Source organism: Phasianus colchicus, chromosome 2, assembly GCF_987193195.1.
Source record: "Phasianus colchicus chromosome 2, bPhaCol1.hap1.1, whole genome shotgun sequence".
Taxonomy (NCBI): domain Eukaryota; kingdom Metazoa; phylum Chordata; class Aves; order Galliformes; family Phasianidae; genus Phasianus; species Phasianus colchicus.
In genome coordinates, this window is record NC_143437.1 from 6,471,593 (window position 1) to 6,497,848 (window position 26,256).

At 40.4% G+C, this 26,256-nt stretch overlaps 2 protein-coding genes across 2 annotated transcripts in view; one reads left to right on the forward strand and one right to left on the reverse strand.

The window, feature by feature from the left end:
• PLEK (pleckstrin) overlaps positions 1–23,758 on the reverse strand; it is a 56,091-nt gene extending 32,333 nt beyond the window's left edge. Inside the window, exons 1-3 of the mRNA XM_031603301.2 lie at positions 22,218–23,758; positions 21,009–21,137; positions 18,734–18,870 (exon numbers count right to left, since the gene is read on the reverse strand). The gene's annotated coding sequence lies outside the window, so the exon portion shown is untranslated. The remainder of the gene's footprint in view (positions 1–18,733; positions 18,871–21,008; positions 21,138–22,217) is intronic.
• Positions 23,759–23,864: 106 nt separating this feature from the next.
• PPP3R1 (protein phosphatase 3 regulatory subunit B, alpha) overlaps positions 23,865–26,256 on the forward strand; it is a 33,856-nt gene continuing 31,464 nt past the window's right edge. The window contains exon 1 of the mRNA XM_031603295.2: positions 23,865–24,093. Coding sequence (XP_031459155.1) covers positions 24,091–24,093 — 3 coding nt within the window. The 5' untranslated portion in view covers positions 23,865–24,090. The remainder of the gene's footprint in view (positions 24,094–26,256) is intronic.

The window sequence follows — 26,256 nt, forward strand, 5'->3', positions numbered from 1 at the left end:
GAATGACAGGATCCCCTCCCTCATTCTGCTGGTTGTGCTGCTTTGGATGCAGCTCAGGATACAGTTGGCTCTCTGGGTTGTGAGGGCACATTGCTGGCTCATTTCCAGCTGCTAACCATAAGCACTTTTTGGCAGGGCTGTGCTCTATCCTTACATCCCCCAGCTTGTACTGCTAGTGGGGGATGCACTTGGCTTTGTTGAATGTCATGAGGTTCTCCTGGGCCCACTGCTCAACCTGTCTGGTCTCTCTGGATGGCATCCTGTGTCAGGTGTGTCAACCACATCTCACACCTTGGTGTTATCCACAAACTTAGTGAGGGTGCATTTGATCCACCTATTGATGTCATTAATAAAGATATTAAAGAGCATCAGTCCCAGTACAGAACCCTGAGGCACACCACTCATCACTAATCTCCATTTGGACATTGAACCACTGACTATGAGTCTCTGTTGTAACAATATCACAAAATATACTACTTTGACTGTGATGACAGTCCCCTGCCAACCAGTTAAGCTGGTACTCCCAAATTCCAGAGTCTTATTGTAGAGAACAAGCCCTGACCAATTCTATATACAGTTAATTGGTTTTCTTTTCCCACCCGACACCTGTATGATTTTTACTTCTGGCTCCAGAGACATTTATCTGCCTAAATCCTAAATTCTAACCAACTCAGCAAGCTAAGAAAATAATGCAAAGAGCAACTCTGCAAGATAATCAAACTGCAGTCATCCCAATTCTGCATGGAAACTGTGACTGCACTGCAGTGATTTAACAGTATTCAAACAAAGATGTGGTCTCAGGAGTCTTTCAGCTCAGTTGCAGATGGAAACCTGTTCAAGAGGCTTGCAATGATTTGCCTATCATTGCAATGATAGCCTATCAGAACAATGCAGTAATCATACATAAGGATGCAGATCTTATTTTCAAAGTCATGATGCTTATACTGAACTTTGCTACTCTTGAGAGAGAGGTTAAGAAACCAAGAAAAGATTCCAAATTCACTCCAGGTACAGAGCTCCACTGTAATAACTGTAGTTAACATGAGGAATAAATTTGCCCCAATAGGCAAAAATGTGGATTAATACAGCTCTTGCTTAAAACAGAATGGTAAAAATTCAGACCTAGCCATCTTAATACAAATGAAATATAACACACTGAGGAAATACTTCCAAGGGATTTGTTTTAAATACTATGAAAAGACTTCCTCTATAGATCATTTACCCTATCTTTATTTTTCTCTAGGGATCCAGAGCTAACATTTTGTGCTTGCTTTCTAGTACAAAGTAAGTTGCATAATGAACTAGCAGAGCTGAAAAACTTCCTGCAGGTTTGTTTTTATTTTTTATTTTTAATTAAAATAGCTAACAATTCTCATTTGCTTAAAAATCTATTATTAGAAGTTTGGATGGAATCAAGCATGTCTTTCCACAAAATTGCCATAAAAATGAAAAGATATGGAAAAATAACTTTGAGAATTTTCAATTAGCTCTGCACTTCTCCACTTCAGCTCTGCAATGTCAGAAGTATAGGCACTCAGACAAAAATAAGCATGCAAGAAGGAACAGAAGAGTATGCTTAGCTCAAGGACTGATGCATGATCAGAACAGTACAGCAAAGGGAGATTATTAGCTTTCTCATCATTCCTCTTGGAACCCCTAGCCCTGAAAGATCACACCTAGGACAGTAAATACACATTCATTCTAGGCAAATCCATTCTACAAATCCATGAGTGCCCATACGTTATCTTACATATCAGCTTCTGTCCTGATGTCCAAAGGGAAAACAGCAGAAAGGCACAAACTTGGAGCCACGGTACTACAGAAACCAAGAGAATTGCAAGCAACACTGAGTTGCTTTGAGAAGACCCACAAACATGAAAGAAACACTATAAGACTTCATATTAAAACATTACAATATAATGAAACCTGAAGGAAACTCTTCTGGTGGTCATGTTCTCAGTCACCTCTAATACTCCTTCCAGGTTGTGCTAGGATTGCTGCTAATCTCAAATCTACAGAGCTTCCCACATTTTTTACAGGTAAGTAACTATAAGCTTCTGACTCGTCACTTTCTTACCATCAATTTGATATCAAATTCCAGCATTCTCTAGGCAGTCAGTAGTTACTAATAAATAGTAAGTTGAGTTTGCTCACCTCTCTCATGCCCCATCTCATCTTTCATCTGTAATGGGGGAAGAGAGAAAGCAGAGAGAGAAGTCTTCCTATTCTCTCACCATTTGCTATTCAGTCTATAACTTCTGTTTGCCTTGAAGGCTCTGCAGAAAGCAGTCATTTATGAAACTCCTAAGTACCTCAATCATTCAGTAGCATTTAATGTATTTACCTGGGGGATGTGGGATGGGCAACAGAGCGTGGCTGTCACTGCATGGAATGTATCTAAGGGCACATCAACGGGATAACTAACATCTTGTGGAGTAGCACCACTCAGAAATGCCATGTGAGGGTGGTACAGACCACACAGAGTGCTGTGCTCTAATGCTGTGCTACTTCCAAACAGAACCAGTGAGCTACCCAGGAGGTACTGTTACAGCCAAAAGAACATGGCTAAGGGAGTTAGGGAGCACTTTTAGTTCCCAGTGTGTACCTCAGCTGAAACCAAATGCAACTCCTGGAAAAAAAACTGACCATGCAGCAGATCCATTCTCTAACATCTGCATCCCATTCTTCCCCCGAAAAGGAAACTTCGGTGAACAATACAAGTGTGTGAGAAAATTGAGGGACTTCCAATATCCTCACAGAGAATATTGGGTAGAACACAATGTTAATTTATATTGCAACACAGTCAGGCTAACCCTTTAGCAACAGGCTCACCCATCTTCATTCTAATAGAAAGAATCTAGAAAAATCTAGACATTGGCCAGGTTGCCATCACAGCTTTCTTACCTGCTGTGTCACTACGGAGTCTCAAGAACAGACTATGAAGAGAATAACTTTATACTGAAGAGGAGGCATGGATTCTCCCCCGTTAGTACTTCTTGCTTTTAGATTTCTGGCTCCAAATAGAAGACAAATCTAAACTTCCCTGAAATCCACTTTCTGACAAATACATCATATAATCTATACCTGGCTAGGAAAAAAATAAAAATCCATAAAATATAAAGTAATTGGAGTTCTAAAATCCAAAATGGTCAGGCCTGCAGACAGCACTGCACAGCAGGTAGTGAGTCTCTGAAATTACAAATATGAGGAGAATTCTTTCCATCATTATTAGATTCCAGTACAAGGCTGAGGTTAAAGATCCCAATGGACCTATGGTGAGAACTCCTGTAACCACCCTGGATCCTGACCATTCTGTGCCCGTCACATGAATCATCAGTACTGCAGAAGCAGGACAGCTTCTCATGGCCAGTGATGTTAACTACAGCAAGTCCAACGATCAAAAAAGCACCTTTTTACACTGCTCTCTCTACATAAAGTGTTTTCTCTGTCAAGACAGCGTGAGGTAGCTCAGGATAATTCAGAGACTAATTTCACCATCACCTTTCTCATTTGCTTGTTCTAATGACTGTGATTTTATTTTCAACTTTTTCATATCTGCAAAACTTGGATGCATGGATAGACAGAGCAAATACTTAAGTAGTCACCTGATATTCTCTGTTACAGCAAAACAGTTCTCATCTGCAGAGAAAAATGACAAGAACTCACATACTGATATGTAGGTCACACACACAAGCACATGCAAGGGAGTGCTTTAATGTGCTGAACATTAGCCCTGATTTTGAAGACGATTACAAATAAAGCAGAAAAAACCCAACAAGTTGACAATAAGTCAAGCATCAAATTCAGGATACCTTTTTCCTTTATGTGCTCTATGAAGTAGCATGTCAACACCTCACATTTCACAAGATTTAAGCTTGTTTTACTGAACATTTTACTTGATCCCAGAGACCTTTGTCTGAAGAGAACAATGAGAATCAGTTTTAACCCATCTTCCTTTTTACCTGCTAGGCTTTTAAATACAATCCATAGAAGTGAAAAATTAAATGAGGTAGTGAAAGTTGTGAAAAAGCAAGCTGTCTCTGTCTATCTCAGACCAGTTATGCATTACCTGCTGTGAAGCCTCTTTGATGTAGAGCTCCTGGAAGACAGACAAGGTTTTACTGCAATTTATATCCAAGCAGTCCAAACCACTGCTTTAAATAATTAATATAAAAACATCAGAACATTTATCCATAATATTAATTCATTCACAATCTATACATTTTCAAACAAGAGCTCATTTAATGCAAGTGGTTACAAGTTATTAGTCATTACAGCCAAGAATAAGCTCCCAGCTTTGGTTAAGTTTTCTTCCCTGCATTTTTAAATCAATCATTTCAATTCTCACAGGTCTAGTAAAAGAAAATTAACTGCTTAGCACTCAGGGATTTGAAGCAGTGTTCTTCCAGCTCACAGTGGCTTCACAAAAATTAAAGCCATATTAAGAACATGAAAAAATCTGACTTCACTTTTGTTTTCAGTAGTATAGCAGAACAAATCACAGAACAGATGGAATCTCATTTCCTGTCCATCACATGTGGATTCTCTGGTGTTTTATTATTATGGTTCACCTCACACTGCAGCCTTTCTGTCATTCTGGACGCTAATTTCAACCACTGTACCTGTTCAGGTATCCAACTTCAATATATTCAAAGCAACTCAGTACAGGACCTCAGCTTCTCTTTCCATTGTCGTGAAAAACATTTAGTGTTGAGGGGTAGAGGCTGCAGAGAGGAAGAAAAGCAGGACAAAATACACTCCAACACAAATTTCAGTTTCTTAAGAATCCAGACTAGAGCTGCCAAAGAATAAAAGCAAACATCAAAAATACACCAGGCAAAGGTGCTACTGAGAGAAAGTACCTACTGTTAAGGAACTTCAAAAATGCAGAAGTTATACATAAATAAGGTGTAAACCATCCTAAAGACTCCTCACCCCATTTGTGACAGCATAGGCCACTTCTCCCACATCACAGCACACCCTGTGACCTTACAGAGTGTAGTCCAAGTACTTACAGGCAGAAGGAACATCCTTTCAGTAGTGCTGAGTATCTTTTGATTCAAACTGATAGCTGAGGAGCAGCATCTGCTGTGCTGATCCAGCAGTGGATCACAGTCAGAGATCCAGTGAGCTGGCACAGCTCCAAACCTCACTATCAGGGTGCTTCTCCCAGCACTCATTCTCCTGCTTATCAGCCTCCAAGATGTGCAGCTTCCTAAGAAGTTCCTGCTTCCCCACAAGTTCAGGCTCATGCATTTCTTGACAAGCACAACCATAAGAACAGCTCATCCAAGTGTTCCTTGTTCACAGCTCTTAAAGGAGAATGCTATTTTCTCACTAAAGTAACTATCCCTCACTTAAAAGATAACTCCAAACTATCTCAAATGAGCAGAATTTATGAAGACAGACACAAATCTCATTTCACCATTGTGCCTTGTTAAAAATCTCAAATCCCATGCTTCAATAACTTCAGTTATGTCTGTAGAGCCATGTTCCACAAGCTAGAATCCAGATAGCTCTGAACAAGCTCTTACTTTATCATTTAACCAGTTAACCCAATAGCAAATCTCAGTGTAACACTTTATTTTTTTCTTTGCAGTGGGTCAGCACACTGTGCTGTCTCAGTCCTCTACCTAGTAATGAATCTGAGCTGATAAATGTAAACCTCCACTGTAACTCTAAATTATGTGCCTCTCTTCACCCGCATTAAGTACTTCATCCTCAGGGGAACAGTATTAGCATTTATGGAAGTAAATGCCTCCGGGTTTTGCTAATGAGATGCAGCCTTCTGCCTTCAGATCACAAGTATGAATCCTACTCAGCCCAGAAGTAAATTTCTAAAAGAAATTTGGTATCAAGATGAATTATGCTCCATCACAAATTCATCTCTATACTTACTGTGCAGCTGTACTTGATAAATCAGATAGGGCTTTGAGCCAAGGACTCCAAACTGCAGCAAGATCCAAAATCACTTTGATAGAGATTTTTGAAATACATAAATACACTTTGGGATACATGCTCAGGAAAGGGAAAAATAAAAAGAAAAACCTTGAAGTTTAATACAAGTTCTATGAAGTATAATTTACAGAAATTTCTATAATACTGAGGGATTTGTATGTATGTAAAATATACAATCGTATTCATAATCGTTATATAAAATTTGATATAATAATCAACTGCTTTAGCTCCCTTCATGGTCACATCATTTAAACTGGACTTGCATACATATAGCAGACAGCTAGGTGTTGATACACAGCTTTAGAAAGCAGTGCATACTAAACTTGAATGACTTGCATTGGGGAAAAAAGTCCTAAGAACTTACAATCACAATGCAAGACCCTAATGCTGCTGCTCATCACTGCAGCCGTTCCTCTCGTCCACACGAGGGAGCTTTCTCTCGCAAGGATGACAAGCTCTTTGGCAGTTCTCGTTTTGGAAACGTGTAGGAGCTCCAAACACTTCTGGAGGGCCCCACGCCTGACAGCTTCCACACAGGATTAGCAAAGCAGATTCAGAAAATGTGGGAAAAAAACGAAATATCAAAGATCATGCATTTATAAGCTCAACCCTTTCTCAGCCCCCTGTGTTCTGTCACATTATTACTGCTCCCCATCCTCCTCCTCCGTAATACAGAAAAGTAGGGAGTACACAGAGCTGATAAATCTCAGAATTTCAAGTCCAACAGCACCATTTATGTCCGCACACGTCTGACTCACATAAACTTGACTCACACGACTGAAGCAATCAGCTGACCAGACCTTAAGGGGAACAATAAATCACAGTAGTTCAAAGAACAGAACATCTTCAGATTAAATATGGCCTAATAACTGAAAGAAATAACTGAATTCAAATTTGAAAATAGAATTCTAAGGAAAGAAACCAAGCCAATTTTCTCTCTGACAGCCACTTACTAATTCAGCTACAAGTGAAATTCAGCTTTCTCTGGGGTTAACCCAGATGGCAGTTTCCTCCACTGCTCAAATTTCTGTCTCACGCTTGACTCGGAGCTCTGAGTAGCAGTTTCTGTCAAGGTAGCACCACGCTATCACCAACTTTCACAGTTGCTGCTTCCACTACTGTTTCCTTAGCAAAGAACACAAAGCTCACAGGTGACAAGCCAGCAGGGAGCGATGCTGAAGCTGTGCAGTTCACATCACCTAGCAGCTAGGGACTTCCACGTTCCCTGCTGTCTAACTTTTAGCACAACGGGGATATCCTGCTCCTCCTGGGTGCAGCTTATTGCCATCGTCAATAGTGGCATTCGAATAACACATGCACACAAAGGGGACAATGAGCCCTTGAGGCCTGCTGTGGTAATATTTCAAAATATCAGAGTAAACATATTTTGTATGAGATCACTAATAAGCACGGCCATCAGATTCTGTGTTTCAGAATGCATTGTGAGTCTGTGCACTCAGAGCACACGATAAACTGGAGACAGCCTAGTCCCAGCTTTGCTCTGAGTTGGGAGGAACAGTTCTGCTGTGAATACCGAATTGCTATTTATACAGATCTATCTATACAAATATATACACACTGATCTAAACACAGATCAAAACTCCACGGAGCCAAATGTGAGGGTAAGGATCAGGTGAAATACACCTCCTGCTCCAAAGGCCTCGCTATCTTGATTGATGGCTCGGCACATGAAAAACAGCACCTGCTGCTCAGAACTCTCTCCTGAAGTAATGACTTAAAAAACATTACAAGTCTTCACTGCCTTTAATACTTGCTATTACTTCAAAGCCTGCTGTGCTGTAAGCATGCTTGCTGTGCTTTGGCTTACACATAATTAACTCTAGCAAAGATAGATTCAGCTGTACAACACAACCATTTAAACAGAAAGCCAGAAATGGTAGGTCAGAAAGGCCAGTTCTGGGTTGATAATTCAGCATTCAATCTTCTTCAATCAAAGCTCTAACATTTTGGAAACAAGTCATCCAAACAATCTGCAAGCCATGTCAGATCACACTCTGTGCTCACAGTAATTTTTCAGAACAAAAAAACTTTTCCTGCTCATAGATGATAAACCTTGCAAAATTATCACGTTATTTGGCAAATGTAAATAGCTAACAGAATATTAATAACCAAACAAAACAGGCCAGAGAGCATAGTTTGAGAAAAGACTGCAAGTCCCAATACAACCTAAGGCAACTGAAGAGAGAGAGTTGTTTGTATAACACTTAATAAGTCCCAGAGAGAAAAGAGACAGCTACGTGAAGCTGCCCAAATTTTTTTCCCCACCATAATTACATGTTACTGATGTTTCAGAAAAATCAAACGTTCAGAGATCCTCCTGGAAGCTCAGTGTGTGTTTGATAAAACTTTAACACAGGAAGCAAATTAAAAAAAGCATTCTTGGTAGTACATTTTGCAGCATAGCCAAGATCTTGGAAGGATAATTCTCTTTACATCAAATAAAAATCTTTTCTGAGGAACACATTTGCAGCATTCACGAGGTCCATTTTGTCATAACTTAAAAAGCCAACTTGACATCAAGTATCTCAGCAAGACTTGCAGCTTACAAAGGCAGCTCCATTGTCTACACTCATTCCATGATTATTCTTCTAGTTTTCCCCTCCCCCCCTCCAAATTTTAAGGTGAAATATGGACCTTTTAAACACCTTCCTGAGAAGAATTATTTGTGTACAACTTGAAACTGCAACCGAGTAACATAAAACACTGGAGTAGATTTTACTCTAAGACAAAAAAGGCAAATGACAGCATACAAAGTGGGTAATTAGAAGTCAAGGTTGTAAAACACAAATTAGTTGGGTTAACTCCAGTTCTAGCAATCACCTTATAAAGTGATCCAAAATGCTCTGGTCAAAGTTGGAAACTTAGATACATAGCTTGAATTTCAAAGTTGCTAAACATCCTTCTGGTTTAGTTGAGTTGAAAGAAAAAGGGACATTAGACAACTTAAGAAACAGAAAATTCTCAGGCAAGTCAGAAAGGGAGCAGTTGTCTCCTGTTACTCAAAGTATTCCCTAATCATAATGATGTCTGGAAAAAAAAAATAGTTATTTCTTCAAATAAAGTTTAGCAGAACACATGCCAACTCAAACTTTGCCAAAACCTTTTTATTTTCAAGCATATTTAGCAGAAATTGAATACTAACACACACACACACACACACACACACACAAAATTGACTAGAAGCATTGAACACAGTTTCCTTGATTGAGTCATTGGAAAACCTTATGAAGCATTTTTCACAAAAACTACTTTGGTCTAAAGAGTTATTTCTCTGCAAGAAGTATTCTGTAATTAAGATTGTACTGGAAGTGATACTGTAGACTATTCATCTCTGTGTTCTTGTAAAATCAGTATGCTCCACAGACATGGGACTGATAGCCATTAAGAATATGCTTTTCCCTACTAAGTATTGCTTTCTAATAAAATGAAGGGTTAAAACAATTTCTCTCTACCCCTCCAAGCCTCTTATACAGAATCACCACTTATTCCAAATTAACAAAAACAAATGATAGAGTATGATCCTCAGTAAACTACATGTCTATTTAACCCTGATCATTAATGAGTACCAGATCTTTTCTCCCAGTATGGTTCCTTCTCTGCGATACTCTCGTATAGGAAGCATACCACAATTTTAATTAAAGAACAGAAATGTGTCTGGAGAGTCCAACTGCAGTCTCCAGTGGGCAAGATTTAACTCCTGCCTGGCAGTCCAAGTGCAGAATACAAACACAGCAAAACTGAACACTTACCAGGGCTTTTCTGTTTCAGTTTCTACACAATTCACAGCTCACTGGACTTACAATGCTGTTCGAGTAAGAAACTTAACTTGGGCAACTACATTGCTTCCAACTCCAGAGCAAAAGTCAATACATGGATTTGGAAGCTCACGTGTAGAACGTGAAATGCTCACATGATGCTTGGATGTTATTATAACATGCATGAAGCTTTATGGAAGGCATTCAATCCTTTTAAATCTTTTATGATCCAGAACAGCTTTATTTAAGGTATTTGTCTCCCTGCTGGAAGAAAAAAAAATACACAGCACTCTGTATACACTACTACAAATGGTATTAATGCACTACCATTTCTAAATAATTTGCAACTGTGAAGAATCGGTGGAAACAAAAGCATTCTTACTTTCCATATTTGGAACAATTAAATGTGAACAGGACCTGCATTAAAGTAGAAAAACCTCCCCAAAGATACCTGATATTTAAGAAAGTTTATTTAGACAGCATATGGGAACCTTTACTGAGATTTGAAGCATATCATATTGAAACAGAGGAACCCAAATTTATTCCTGTTTGGTACTTGAGTTCCTCCCTAATACATGAGGATCAAAGTCATTAAAGTGCTTTTAATCTTGTCTATACTATGAAATAACACATAAAAAAATAGCAAAAGTAACCTACAGTGGAAGAAAGAGCTCAGTCCAGTTGTGAAGAATGGTTTTAGATCATGTCAGGTTAACTGGGATGTGAAAACACACAAACCATACTCAGTCAAGATAGAGCTTTATTATGTCTCCTACAGAGTTCTAACAATTCTGTGACCTTTTCACACATTTATTTGCAACACATTCAGAAAGTTAGCAAAATCACCACCAAATACCAGTTTCCTCAGCCCTTCAGGAACTGAAAATTGGAAAATAAAATCTATTATTTTGGAGAATTTTCATCTGTGTTTGACAAACACAGATGAAATTGAATAATGAGTCCAAATTTATTAGAAGGGCATACATAAGATGATTGCATACACCTTCCTCACTAAAGCTAGCTATAAAATGCTTCTCAAAATGTCATTGGGAGTAATAGTCTTTCTCTGGCAGGGAAGTTTCTGCTGTTTGTTTTACATTGCAAATAGCTACAGTTACAGCCATAAGGTAAGCTCTACTTCAGTTCACTGCCACCATACCTTAACCTGCATCTGGGAGGACCACATTTAGCCTGTGTCCATTCCCTAGAGAAGTTACAGCAACTCAAGTGTCCCAATAATAGCATTCCTTTCATCAGCAGTGCCAGAAATTTAAAATGCAGACATCTTCTAGGAGGCTACCAGATCACTCAATCCAACTATGAGATGAAAACCTTGCACAGTTCTAACTCCACATATGGAAAGCTGTAGAGTCCCGTTTTCTTACATCTATGGTCTTTTTTAAACAGTGCTCCGATCGTGCACAAAATGTTTTTATTAGAGCTGCAGTCAAGGACACATCAGCTATAATGAAGCAGTAAAATTTAACTGCTGCCAACAACATTCTGCTTTGGTCTACAGTCAGTTGAGTTTCTGCCCAATATCCACTAGCTATGAGGCTCCCACAGTATGACACTAAGCTGCTTTGTCAAAAGTCTTTAAGTTTATTTTGCTTTTACTGCAACTCCTCACTATGCAGTTGTGCGGTAGTAAACATGACCTTAAGCTAGAGTGGAAGCTTGGCAACAACGTGATTGCAGATGTAATCACCAACAGCTACAGGAGCTAACCAAGCCAAAAGCAGAGTTACAGCTCTTAAAAACTCAAGACTATAAATGGCTATACAAGAATATGTTTCACATTGTGGCTTGCTAGTGTGATTAACCATAGTGCAGCATTACACCTGCAAATCATTTATCTTTTTGCAGATTCTGCAGAAATAACTTAACTGTTTTTATACCTGATCATCTTCCAATCATCCGACAGTACATGAAGAGCAATAAATCAGTGGTACCACTAGAAACAGGCATTTCTGAGTGCACATGCAGCTCCCTGTAGCATCAGGGCCTTGCATGGTGAAGTGAGCCAAAGTGTGCTAGAAAACAAAATGGCACCATGATTTCAAAGGCTCAAAATGAAGGCCTGGTTAACATAGCAGATAAAAAAAATAAAAGCCATCATCAAGCTTTTTTAGGATAAATCTGTTTTAAAAGCTTGATCTGTAAAGTTTTGTTCAATAAAATGTAGTTATAAAACACATTCAACTGCAGAGTTTCATAAAACAGAGTGAACAGCCAAGAAATGAATCTGAGATGTACTTACAAACAAGCTACAGAAATAACTAGCCACAAATTTTGTTGCTGTAGCAAAGAAAACTACAGTAAAAAGAAAAGGCCTTCCTGAAAGTAACTGTTTAGATGGAGATAAAAAGTTGAAAATCAAGTTGACTGTAACACAGTGAATCTACCTCGTGAAGTGAATATCCAGTTAAAATCCCACAGCTACTTCACAGAGAAGAACAGAAGACAGGTCCCATCAGGAAAGAGACAATGAATTTCTATCCTTTTAGCATTTTCTTTTCTCAAGGCAACATTTCACTATAGGCAGAATGTATGCTTGGCTCAGGAATACATTGTTGAAGCCATAAAAACACTTCAAATTGAATATGGATTCAATCACCTCCTCACTCAGCGACTGAACATCCAAGCCAATACTTGGTTTTCAATTATTCTAGCTCCAATATCATCAAGCCCTGAACTCTATCAGCAGTTCTATAATCAGCTTAATTTGCTGCTGTCAAGGAAGGGCACTCTCTCTCCCCACATTTCTCACAATTGCTCATTCTTGTCCCTTCCCACTGTGCCTTGCCAGCACTCAGGCAGTCACCAGGTCAGTCACATCAGAAGGCTGATCTGGTGCACAATGACTTGAAGGGTTATTTTTCAGTCAGATCAGCTTCCCAATCCCACCATGCTCACAGCCACAGGAATACAAATACTAGCAGAAGGAAGAGGTCAGGAACACACAGCAAGAATGAGCTGTGCCTCAACCAACTGAGGAACTGCACTTTCATACTGAAGTTCAGGCTTTGGCTCACTGCAGCGTTTGCAACCCTGCTCAGCAAAGCACACTGACTTGAGGCCTCAGTTACTATGGTGATGAGCATGGAATAAATGTTTATATATAAATTAGGTAAATTTTCCCTTCAAGAAAATAGTTGTCCTTCTCACAAGAAGTTATTCCTATTTTTTTTTTTTAATCTAAGTAGATGTAAAAAGAAAATTAACATATTAAATCTTAATGATCATTATTAGGCATCAGGAAATTAATGATGATTTAAGTCTATGGTAAGAATTAACAAAAAGCCTAATTTTCCACATGGAAAATTAGTCAAAGAGAATCCCAGCTCTTCTGAGAACTAAAGTTCCCAGCTCCCTAGAGATGAAGATAATGCTTGGCTTTATGTGATTTAAGTTCTTGCTTATGAAAAACTGGAATGATTACAGGAACTGGATTTCACTGTTTAGTAAAACTTAAGTGATACATCTTACTTGAATCAAAAATGAGCAAGTCCTTTACTTCTATGCAACTGAATTTAATCACCCCTGCTTGCAAAACAGAAGCTTTATTTCCTAACTAAGATTACTGTAAAAGCAGTAAGCTGAAATAAATGAATTTAAATGCGCAGTTGAAAAACTCAAACAGTTTACTCCCTTTTTCAAAAGCTTATGAATCAGTTATTACAGTAGAACGATTTGCCAAAAAGGTACTAAATTCAGAGTAGACAAGATGGTTTCCTAGGATAAGTAACTATAAAAAATGACGACAAAATTTAACCAAACCCTGAATTCCTTCCTGAAGAAAAACAAATAACTGGCAAAACACGGTGGAAGCGTTGCCAGCTGATGAGCTGCCTCATTCTTTCCACTATGATGCCATCTGTAGCCAGCTCTTCTCTGTCCGTGTGCACTGAACTCCCACTGAATCTCAGCCTGACCCAGATCCAACGCTGCTGTCAGAAGTCTGAGAATCAAATCCAGCTTTAACCACTCGATGGATGTTAATAACTACAACTGTGGTTAGAGGTGGGGCTTTGGTGACAGTAGGCAAAGTAAAGAGGCTTTGGCTCCCAGCCACTTACTATTACCACTCTTTCACTGAGGTTTTTTTTTTCCCCCATTCTCCCCAGTCCACAAACAAGCATCCATTCCCCAATCCAACTGTCAAACCTTTAGAAAATCTTCAGCTACATAACGTGTTTAAGCTAACACAGATAATACTTTAAGAACTGAGTCAGGGAGCAGCCACACACCAGTTCATGTAGATATATCATATGGGGAAAACATCCAATAGGAGAGGCAGTAACAATGGTCAGTGGATACTCTTCCTGAAGCATAGCATGAGCTGATATATGCATCTGCATGCTTGGCATATTTTCTGCATATTACAATCTAGAAGTAAAAAAATAGGGGATCTTAACCCTAATGAAGGAACTGAGTAACTATTCAGCCTCGCATTTAGGCTGCAAACTGCTCCACGGCAAAGACTTCCCTGCCTTGCATACATTGTTGGTACACAAGAAAAAGGAAGAGGTACAGCTGTTCATGAAGCAGAGCGTAATCTTGACTTGCTCTAAGAATATGCCAAGCTGCTTCCTCCAGTTTGTATGCAAATTTATTACTGAAGACAATAGAAGTATTGATGGAAGAAATTCAGCTTAGAATTGGAATCTATCAAGGGACCACTGGAATCAAAGTAGATCTTAAGCAGCCCTTTTCTTTCTAAAAATTTTTAAGTGACAAATATTTACATATTTATCAAAGTGATCCTTCTATCCACTGAGTATTTAGTTACAGATGCTAGGAACAGAACATAACTGCAAAGGGAGACAATAAGGTCAAACAATCTCCATTTATCCTTTTAAACACAATTATCAATTCCCAAAGCACTCATGAAAGTCTGCAAGATAATCCAGTACCAGACACCCCCAAACACTGATACTAGAGCTATCAGTTGTGCTGAGAGCCAGCTAAACTGTTATTGTACTCACCAGCAGTCTCAAAGTACATTTTCTTACTGATGTATTCAAACTGTGCGTTGTCTTCAAACTCCTACAGCACACAGTCTTAGAGATCCTATTTTCAGTTAAGCAATGAATAGTAATTGTAGAAGTTCAGATCTTTAATTAAAGAAAAATAGATTCACCATAGTTGTAGGGTATAGAATTGAAGAAAATACGTAGCTTAAGATTTTTTTTCTATTTTTTTTTAACACCTGAAATCGTGCAAGTGAGCTATTCTGTTCAGCTTTTATCATCTTTTGAAAATAACAAAAACTGGCCTTCTTTACTCTTCAGTGCTACAGCATGAGGTAAGAACATGTTACCACAGGATACATCAGGAGATGTTGGCCAGTGTGTGCTTCCTGAACAGGACTACACCATACACACAAACTGAGGATGCTGGAGAGCCTGTAAGCCAGCTGTAAGGATGGAGCAGCAGGGGCTGCCTGCTGTGAGCAACAAGTTCTCACTGCTCAGCCCAGAGATTCAGAACACTTCCAACTCCATCGCTCATCTTGGTGGAACAGGACAATTCACAGGAAATCTCTCACATCCCCTATATGCAGAGTTCCTCCCCCACCCATCCCCAGACTGTCAGGAGCACATAGGAGAAGACAGAATGACACAAAGGCTGAATACCCATGAATGAAGATCTTGAGAACATGTTCAAAATGGCTAACTGCAATTCCAAGAACTGTTTTGACCTCCTATTGCATTCTGTAGGATAGGACAGAGGTATGTGGTCACCTATTCAGAGCAGATTAAATCTACTTGTTCAATAACTAACAAAATTAACCAGCTGAGCACTAAAATGCAAACTAAACTTTAGAAAAATACCAATAAATTTAAGCATTTACCATTGGAGAAGTGAGTTTTTCTTTAGATATTACACAAACAAGATATTTAAAAACTATGCAGCAGTGAACCTGTGCATTCCCAGGGCTTGCATACTAGGGCAGGTTCTTATTCTTAATTCTTACTTATATTTCACTCCACATTAGCATGAATTCAAATATGGTATAGCCCCTGGTTAAGTTGTATCTTAGTTCAGTTAAAGAACCTCTAAGAATCTACTTCTTTATTCACTGATGCCAAGCACTTTAGAGAACTCCAGCTATGACTGCTTTGATGATAGATGTTGGTTTTCTTGTTTGTTTTTTACTCTAATACTAAAAGCTTGACAGGCTGCAGACATTCCCTGCCCTTCTCCAGCATTTTCAGGGACCTTGATCAGCTAGCAGCATTTCCTCTTTAAGAGACTGTGCCAAGGGTCACTCAGACTTCACAGGAATTGGGAAGCCCTGAAAGCAACAAAGCCCAGATTTAGGGAACATTTTGTCCTTATTTTTAGAAGACTTACTCCACACAACTAGTTTAAAGGCTCCAACCTCCAAAGGTTTGCAACAGACAAACAGTTTTAGGCCATACTCAAAGGTTTCTGAGTGCAGACAACCAGTTTATAAGAAAAATAGGTTCCCTGAAGAATTAATCTGAAGTATGATCTATTTATTGCACTCAGAACAGCAGTGCTTAAAAAAAGCTAACAGCCCACACAAGGGCTGCAGGTCGTTCAGCATCAAAGGTTCAGCATCATTTATATATCTGAGTGAAAAAATAAAGAGGATGCCTTCATTCAGGCTGGCCAAATTCTCACTATACCAGATGTATCCACAACTGGCATGCTATTGATCAGAACTGTCCTTGTCAGCAGAAAGAGAACAGGGTTTATTTCCAAGAGGATTATATACGTACTCCTCCTTTTTCCCCCACATTCCAAGCTAAACCTCATGCAATGCATTTGATCAGATGAGGACTGGGCATGTGTTCCCTAGTACTGAGGCATTAGTCTGTCACTCTGGTATAGGATTACTGTATTCAGACACAGGGAATGAAAGCTGTTGGATGATTGCTACTGAGGTTCTATTGCTAGAGCAATGGACTTGATAGCTAGAAGGGCAAGGTAGTATCTGTGACCTGTATTTTATTCTTGGCTACACATACCAAATCAGTAATTAGCATGCTTCCTGCTTCACCATGCAAAGAGGGAGTTTTTCTCAGAATTGTTCCTATTTGAAAGAGGGCCAAAACATAAATATTTCCCAGACATGGGCCATACTTTTAGCTCTGGTGGTTAGCAATAGGGAGGTAGCAAGACGAGCCTAAGTCAGCCAGAAAACAGCAAATTACGTTGACCAGGAAGCCACTACAGTGCTGTTTATTCTAGTCCAAACTTGGTGTGAGTTGTAAAAGGGAAAGAACTCTGACTGCACCTTCACCAAGAAGGCTTGTCAGAATGGTGGGCTGACATTGTGTGCAGAACATTTGGTCCACCAGAACTGCACACACCACATTAAGTCTTTATTCAGCTGAGACGCATGCAGCTGTAGCATAACTCAGAGGTAACGTGCTTATAATAGCATTAAACAAGATTATTTAAAAAAAAAAAAAAGCAAACAAGATTTACATGCATTGCACAACTCTCACAACATTGGGAAGTACAGCTGTGTACTTCACCTGCCTGTGCATTAGCAATTTTACCAGCTATCTGTATGACCACAAAAAAGTGTTCACAAATCAACTTCAGCTGAATAGGAAAAGGCATGAAAAATTTTAAGTTCTTTAAAAGATAATTGCTTCCCCCTCCTCCCCCCCCACGCCAAGCACCACATTAATGAGATGATACTATTTAGTTATAATAACCTGCACATATACTTACATCACAAAAGATTCATCTAAAAAGCATTAGAATCACTACTGGTCATATTTTACCCATAACCAACAAAGACTGGAGGTTCTGTTGTTCCTGTTTGCTTTGTTTGTTCTCCTCCCCCCAGGTAGGTCCTTCCATAAAAGAAAAGCCCCCATTCTAGCAAATTCTTGTAGGAGGGCTCAGCAACAGCATGACTGATCAGAAACTAATTTAAAATCCGCTGATTTATAAATCCATTCTACACCAGTACCTTGCTAAGCAGAAAGGAAGCAGAAGACTCAGGACTTAATAGTGTACCACAGAAACAAGCTGCATTCCATCCCTGGCAAGTGCCCCTCTTAATTAGAAATCCTTTTGCAACATGAAGGCCCAAAGACTTAGAGCACATAAAATCTTCAGATTAACAGAGTTTAACAGTGAGTCCAGTCAAGCTCCAAGTCCTGTAAGGGATTTTTTACCTTCTGTGCAGAGCAAGAGCTCCCAGCAACTGTTACAACTTGCACGAAACAGTTCACAAACTCCTATCTCCTCCAAGGAAAAGGATGATACAAAGAAGCTGAATCTTTTAATGGTTCTTTAGGTGACTATTCTAAGCACAAATTAGCAGAATCTAACCCTTCCACCATCAGGGTGAAAGGATAATACCTAGGATGTCCAAACATTTTGGATTGAGAACCTGAATGTGCGTTACAAGGAAAAACAAACAAACAAACAACAAAACAAAAACAAATGCAGACATCCCATCCAGCAGCATGAGAATAACCTCACTCTTCTACCAAAAGCAGCAGAGCAGGAATGAAATGATAGACATCACCAAAGAGAAACTGAGGCAATTTTCTAGTCCTGTGCTGCAAACACAGAATATCTCAAGACTACTGTAGTGAGAAAAGTGTTTATCGTTGTATCATCACTGGGTACAACAAGGTGCTCTGGAGATACTCCATCTTCAAAACCACTTTTCCATGCAATGTGTGGAGTAGTAAAACCTCTCACAGCTATGAATATACAAGTGGTATTCTATATTAGCACCAAATGAAAGTACTTTGAATTCTTAGATGCACTTTGAACTTCCATAGCAAAAAATCACATCCTGTGCCAGTCAAACTCAATTGGCATTTAGGGTTATGCTCCCTCCTGTTTCTCAAATTGAAACCACAAACCACAGAGCCCTCAAAATAAGCTTTTGAAAAAGTGCCTGCATGGAGCAGAAGTACATAGTGAAAAAAAAAATTTAAAAAAAAAAAAATCACACAAGCACAGTGCTCAGAAAATGTAAGAATATTACTTACCTCAGCACAGTTCCATGTCCTCAGCTGAGAGGGCCTTGAATGTTCATTTGTGTGGATATATCTGATTATGCTGCATTACATTTTCCTTGAAAGCTCTAACAGCTTATTTCATTTCACGCACATGATGGCACTGCAAACTAAAATGGATTTTATGAGCACTGAGATCACAGCAACCAAAGCCACATAAAGATACACAGCTAAGATGAACACAGTTTACTGTTTGATACTATAGAGTTTCTTAATGCCATTCATTTACTCCTCCATGATGGACAGAAAGGGTTAACACACAGAACTCCACACTACATTACTTAAACTCCCCACAACACAAACTGCTATGCTAAAGGGCATTCAACATGACAGCAACACCTATGTTGGTTAGTTTTGAAAGAATCAAGTTCCTCACTGGTATTCAACTGTTGTTCCAACTCAAACTGTTAGGGGATCAACAATCAAGCAGTTCCTCTGCTTTCTCTCTGCTACAAGAGAAAGTAGTAAAATACTAAGACATTTTGGCATTATTTTGGTTAAGATGCCATTGTTTCACTACTGAATTATCAGTCTGTTTGCTACTTGAGTCATCACCTTCAGAGTTTGTAATGGTCAGAGCCTGAAACAGTCAGCCAGTGATGAAAAAAGGTACTGCTTTAAGATAATTCAAGTGATTATTTCCACAAGATTGAAATTATGCACATTAACAGCTCATTAATATCCTGTGCAGGCCAACCTCTGTTGTTTAATCAATTCCTGCAAGAAGATAAAACCTTCACAACATAGACCAATGCCTGAGTATCCATAGTAGAGTTGAATAAAAGCAATAACCCTCTACAACTATGGGAGATGAGGATATCAGTGAAAAATCAAACACTGTACTCAAGCTTGCAGCACTTTATGCAGTCTTTGAGTAGTCAGCCATTGCTTCTTATCAAAACTCCCCAGAACAAATCTCTTCAAAACAAAACAAAGCAACCAATAATACCAAGTCCAGCTACAGTTGGATGCCATTAATTGCTAGGCAAGTAATATCACCATATTAAATTATGCCAACAGTATAGCCTCAAAAAAAAAAAAGTGACCTTTCAGTCTCAATCTTCCTTGCAAATTATTTCCATATATTTGTTCTGCAGAGAGCTATCTGATACAGTGATACAACTACAGGTACAGGGTCAAAAATACAGAAAGCATTCTTATCCTCAGCTTATCTTAGCCAGCGCTGACAGTAAGTTCAGGAAATCAGAAGACCACTTGGTAAAACAGTTAAGCCAAAAAGAAAAAAAAAAAAAGGAAAAAAAAAATACTGCAGTGATTTTCATTTTGTGGCTTGAAGTCCTTGGGGGCTCTTAATTGCCACTAAGAGCTCAAAAGGAAATAAATTTGAAAGAAATAATCCTGCTCTTGAGGCATTTAATTCCACAACACCTTGGGCAGTAAGATCTATAGAATATTTACAGCACTTCAGTAAGTGCACATATGCTCAAGGCAACTTCACATCCAAAACAGGTCTAGCAGTTTAAAAACTAATGCTCTTCAGAGCTGCAAAACCACCAAGAAAGTTACTAAAAAGCTCCCTATTATTCTACGACTTCACATGAATTCTGTGGCCCTTCCTTTGCTCCTGACTTTAAAGAGTCCCCTTTCCAATCTTCTAGGTAAAGAGAACAGTGTTCCCCTGTGTCCCTAACCCATTTATTTGACCATTTTTCCTTCTGTGCCTTACTGTATCTGAAAAAAATATTCTTTCTCCTCCCAAGTCGTGGGAATTTATACACGCTCACAAATATGCAAGAAAACAAGGGCAGGCTCCTTTTGATTTCTTTCAACTGAATAGACAGATGTAGGTGTAAGAGAAATACAATGAGAAAGTACTTTATTTTTCCATGCATTTGTCAGTTCTAGTCAGTATTATATCTTTAGATGTGCCTATTATTCTACCAGTTATTACAAATGGCATGAAATAAATGAATATGGTGTATCAGTTTTGCAGACTATAGAGTTCAGGATCTGTAGTACCAGAGCAATTCAAACACGCTGAGAAAAGCTATTTAGATAGAAATTATAACAGTCTTTTCTCTTCTGCTGATGAAATACAGCCCTCCTCCCATCTCTTTGTAGCTCAAAAAAAAAATGTAGGTCCTAAAGAGGTAGCTTCCCTTTTTGCCTTCTAGAGCATTAAAGAAAAATGTTAATTTTTAAAAAACACAACTGAAGCCAATAAGAACACATAAATGCTTTAAAATGGCATATTTTCAAGCTTCACTGCTCTGTCCCAAGAGGTTACCTGCTTTGCTGGGAAAAGCTGCTTACAGCCTTTGAAGGGTCAGGACAGAAGATTATTTAATTAGGTGGCAGCCCTCACACTGGGTTAGCAGAGAGGCAAATGCTCCATGCAAAATACATCCTGTGACACCTGCAATTAGAGAACGTTTGTATGAAGACCAGCACAAAGGGAGACAAAGATGCTCAAAGATACATAATATCTACACGTACGCAGATATAAGACAAATTTATAAGTAAATAAGAGAAAGGTGAGGCACCACAATTAGCACTTTAAAAGGAGAATGCTATGAAGGAACTGCAGCAGGAGCCCAGTCACATAAACAGGGGCATGGAAATTGTTTTCCAGGCCAAGTACTAGGCAAACCACATCATTACTGTTTATGACACCAAAGAACATAAACAGGTACATAGTTAACTTACCTGTTCATTTATCTGTAACCATAACAACCTTCCATTACATTAAAATATACACTTATCCTAGTTTTAATGGCTGTAATTATGCTGCAAAAGGAGGTTTATTAAGGCCCAGGAAGTGACAAAATGCAGAACTGCCTGAAACTTTAAAAATAGATTCAAACATTGGTACCTGCAGGAATACTATTCAGAAATGTGACAATATAATGTAAATTGTTAAATGCAAGTCATAGCTTTCTGCACTTGGTTGCACACTATCAAGTGCCATTTTGCATTTTTTAACATCTTTTAGAAGCTGGATACACAAAAGTAGCTTTGACAAGTTGACACAACAAAAAAAAAAAATTAAAATTAATTACTGTGACTTTGTACTGCATTGAGAGGTTCAAAACTGTGAACAGTGACATAGCCGCCTTATGAGATTAAAAAAATATATTTTCATAAGCTCTTGGCTGTCTCTACTGAAAACCAAGAAAGGTAACGGTTAAGGTATCGTATTTATCATTTCTGTTTATTTTAGTCCTATTACTTTCTGCCATAAAAATTCTAGCCATATTCAACTTGAATTAACCGATTTTTACTCCCGATTTGCATCTCTTAGATAAGGCTGCAGTGACAGAGAGGTAAGCAGGAAGGCTGTTTGACATTAGAATTTCTTGTTCTTTCAGAGTTCTTAAACTTTTATTTTTGTCTGCAGTCCAGTCAGTTTTAATACTAGTTTTTATTCCCAGATATCCTAGGAACTAGATTTTTATTTTTTTCCTCCCCTGAGAGCAGCTGTTCTAGATGCCTGTACCTGGCAGTGAGAAGAGGTGGGGTCTTCCTTGCCTGGGCTGAACCACTTCATGCTGTATCATCTTTTGCTGTGGCAAGACTCAGGTTCTTATCACCAAGGCCTTTTATCCTATTTCACTATTAAAGTAAAGCTTATGGTTCTGCATTTGTGTTTGTTTTGCTTTCTTTGCATTTGCCACCATTTAGTTTTACTCACTGCCACACTCTTTATTTCCTCATAACTAGTAGATTTTTTCTCTGCAACCTCTTTATTCCTCCCAGTCAAGCTTATCCCTTTCTGCAGATCTGAAAGCATGCTGAGTACCAGCTCCCCAGCAGAACCTGAGGTATGTTTTTACACATACTTTCTAAGAGCTGCACATTTATCACCATGCTTTAAGTCTCTTAGATGAGAAATTCTTATCTGTCCTAGAGCTCCACATTTACACATTATCTAGCTTCCAGAACAGACTTTTGTACCAAAGATTCCCTGTTTCTCTCAACATTTACACATTGCCAGCTCAAGATTCTGTTGTGGATTTTTTTTCCCCCAGGAACTCTGAAGGTGACCTTTGCCGGCCTCAGATCAGCTCAGACTCCCACAAACAACAGTGATAAAGCAGTTATTTTTCTGAGAAGAAAAACTACTGTTTTAGATTGTAGAGCTCACGCTCAGCTACATTTCTAAATACACTAATGTGGTTTTAAATAACCCAGTGTTTCCTTCTCACACAATTAAGGTTGCCATTCCCCCTTGAGCTCAGCAGGATGGATTTGCCTTTCCCTGGCAAAGTATCTCACTGTTGTGAGCCAAATACCAAACACCTGAAAGACAACATCAACATGGTACGGAATTTATTCTTTGACAGCATTAGCACAGCAATATTCCATACATGATTATTATCACCACTTCATTCCTCACACCACTGCAAGCACTGATGCTCAAAAACAAAACAACACAAAAAACTAATACATTCAGCAGAGCAACCATAAAGAAATACAAAAGCAGCAAAGAGAACATAATAGTCACGTGTAAGGGTATTTTACTTTACCCTTCACTGAGACTTTTAAAGGCATTACTTGGCCTACTTGAAACTTCACAATATACAGATCGCTCCCCAAGGGTCAGCCTTATGCAAGCAGTCACGCTGCCCTAAATCTTGCCTCAAAGATGTTATTTAGACTACATCTTTTAGCTTGCACTTATCAGTCTTTTTATTTTGTAGATTACCCAGGACGCAAAGCCAAACTACAGGCACTGAAACAACACAGGTAGGTAGGCTTTTAACAACCACCTCAGCACAGGATGCATCCATTAGTTCTGCATAATCTCACGTGAATGCTACAGCGCCCTATAATCCTGCATGACACCTTCCAAAAAGCCCTGTGAAGTGCATCCTCTGCCTGCTTTCGCTTTATTTTCTGGAAAAGCTCTAAAAAAAAAGGAAGCAAGAGCTGCAGCAACGAGGCTTACGTAGCAAGAGAACACGATGGCGCAAGGAGAGCCTGCAAAAACCCCTGAAGAAGAAGCAACAGCAGCAGCTCACCCACCCCACCAACCCACGCCCTCAGCGCCGCCGCCATTTTGTCCCGTTCCCCCCCTCCCCCTCCCGCCGCAGACGCGCTCCGCCTCCTTCGCGAGGGCGGCGCGGGGCGCGGCGGGTGCCCGGATGTGGGAGGCCCCGCCCCCGCCGCCGAGCGTTAGCGCCGCTCGCGCCCCCGCCCTCGCTCGCTGCGCGCCGTTGCGGGTCAGCGCCAGCAGCCACTGCCGCAGTGAGGGAGCGGAGCGGGCAGCGGGCCCGGCGGCGGCGGCGCCCAACGTACGCGCGCAACAGCCAGAGCGGGGCTCGGCGGATCCGGCTGCAGGGGACGACGCCTGACGCCCACCCGCCACCATGGTGAGGAGCCTCCCCGCTCCCGCCCCGACGAATATTCCAGGCCGGGCCGCGCGGGTGGGCGGCGAGGGGGGAAGCCGGGGTGGTGGGGGCTTTGGGACCCGTCTCCTCCTCCGAGCCTTTCGCGGGCCGGCGCCGCGCTTCCTTTCCCCCCCCCACCGCTTCCCAATTCCCCTTCCTCTCTTTTTTCCCCTTCTTTCCTCTCTCCCCGGGGGCGGCCGCGTCCCCCGCTTCCCCTCGGCCGCCCCCGTGCTCCCCGCAGCGCGGCGGGGGTTCGCGCCGCCCCTCGCGGCCCTCAGCGCCGCCTCCCGCGCGGCTCTCCCTCCTTCCCCTCCTCCCTTCCTCTTCTCCTCTCCCCTCTCCAGGTGCCGCCGCTGCCCCCCGCCTCGTTCTGCCCATCTCCGGCCCGGGGAGCCGTGAGGGCACGTAGCCCGGCCGGCCGGTTGCGGGGAGCTCCGTGTTGGAGCCGCTCGGTTCCCCTTTAATCATGGCGATTTAAATTTCCCTTTTACTGCCGTAAAATTAACCCGGAGATACGGCGCGGAGCCGTGTAGTATTGCGCGCCGACACTAGGGGTGTCTCCTGCCTGCCGCCGCTGCCAAGAAATCAACGCCCTGTTTTAACAAACACGTATTTTAGCCCAAATTCTCCTCTCCCGGGCTGTGGCAGCGTTCTGGCGTTGCAGTTGGAGGACTGCTGGTGGCTTAAGCTTTTCCATTCTTCCCTCTCCAAGAGCGGGGCCAGCTGTCCGTCACCACCCCGCAGGGCCCAGCGGCTCAGAAGGGGCTCTTCTCTTGTTTTTAAGCAGGGGTTTGTGGTCTCTGCCTTAAAAACTGAGCTACGTGGCACGCTCGTTGCGCTTCAGCGGCTGTTAGATGTGAATTTGAAGAAGCAGAGGCTGGGTTTGTTGTCAGCTGTGGCCTAAAACAATGTGAGTAATGAATGGCTACACGTCCTCCTTGGAAGGCAGAGAAGGAGAATTAGTGAGGTTGGAAGCTTAAAAGAAGCAGACAATTGAAATTAGAAATGACACCACAGTTGTGGTACTGCTGATGGTGCTGTGAAGATCCAGGTGAATACTTGCCACCTTCCAGACACGAGCTGTGCTCACATTGCCATTTGCTGGGGCTTCTGTGAAAATCTTGCTCTCCAGGACTTGCCTGATGCCAGCATGCATAAAAGGAAAGGAAACGTTATTTGGCAGTGATGCCCATGAGTGTATTAGCAGCCTGTAAGGAATCGGACTTTTGTGTATGATAACTTCCATTTTTTTCCTTTATTCTGCCTTAAATGAAACTGCCTTGACATCTCCTGCTGATATATAATCATGTTGATTATTACTTCTTGAACAGTATTTCTTTTTAGTCAACTGCCACGTGTAAATGCTGATGAGTGAAAAAAATTTTCCAGATGTTACCTTGGTCAGTAAAAGGTGCATCGTTGCAAGAACAAGCAATGTGGAGAGCACTGACTGTGACAGCATCAGTATCATTTCTGGTAAAACCTGATCGTAGATGCCTGGAGAAAATCATGTGAAAACTAAGCAGTTGTCAGATCAGTGTGTTTTTTAATACTTTTTACCACAAGGATCGTTTTAGTTGCTGTCCTTAGTGTTGTTACCCTGTGGATATTCTCCTTGAAAGCATTTGCTTTAAATAGCAAAATAGGGCAGCTATTGTTTCAGTCTTTATTTAATTTCAGTAGAGCAATCTTTTGTAGTTTGAAGTTCTTTGCTTTTTCTTCTGTGTTGTTACAGCACCAGGGGGCTGACGGTTGTAGTGCAGAACAAAATGTGAACATGTTCATAGGAGGTAGCTTAAGATATAACATTGACATCTAGTAAGTAAAAGAACGTAGCTCTGGATATTTTGGTATAGCTAGTTTAAAATCCTACCAAGCAGAGAGCAGAGTATGATACTTCCATTACATAATACTGAAAGTTGCTGTATTCTGAGTTGACAGTAAATACTGTTCCTAGAAAAACGTATTATGAAAAGGTAAATACCACAGATAGATGCTAATAAGCAATCTTGGGTTTGGTTAAATCTGTTTTCTTGGGGTCACCTGTATTAAAGCAGAAGGGGCCTCACAGTGGCCTGTCTGATTCATATCTAGCTCCTGAGCTTTATGGTTGTAGGACAGAAATATGCAGGAGTCACCCAAACC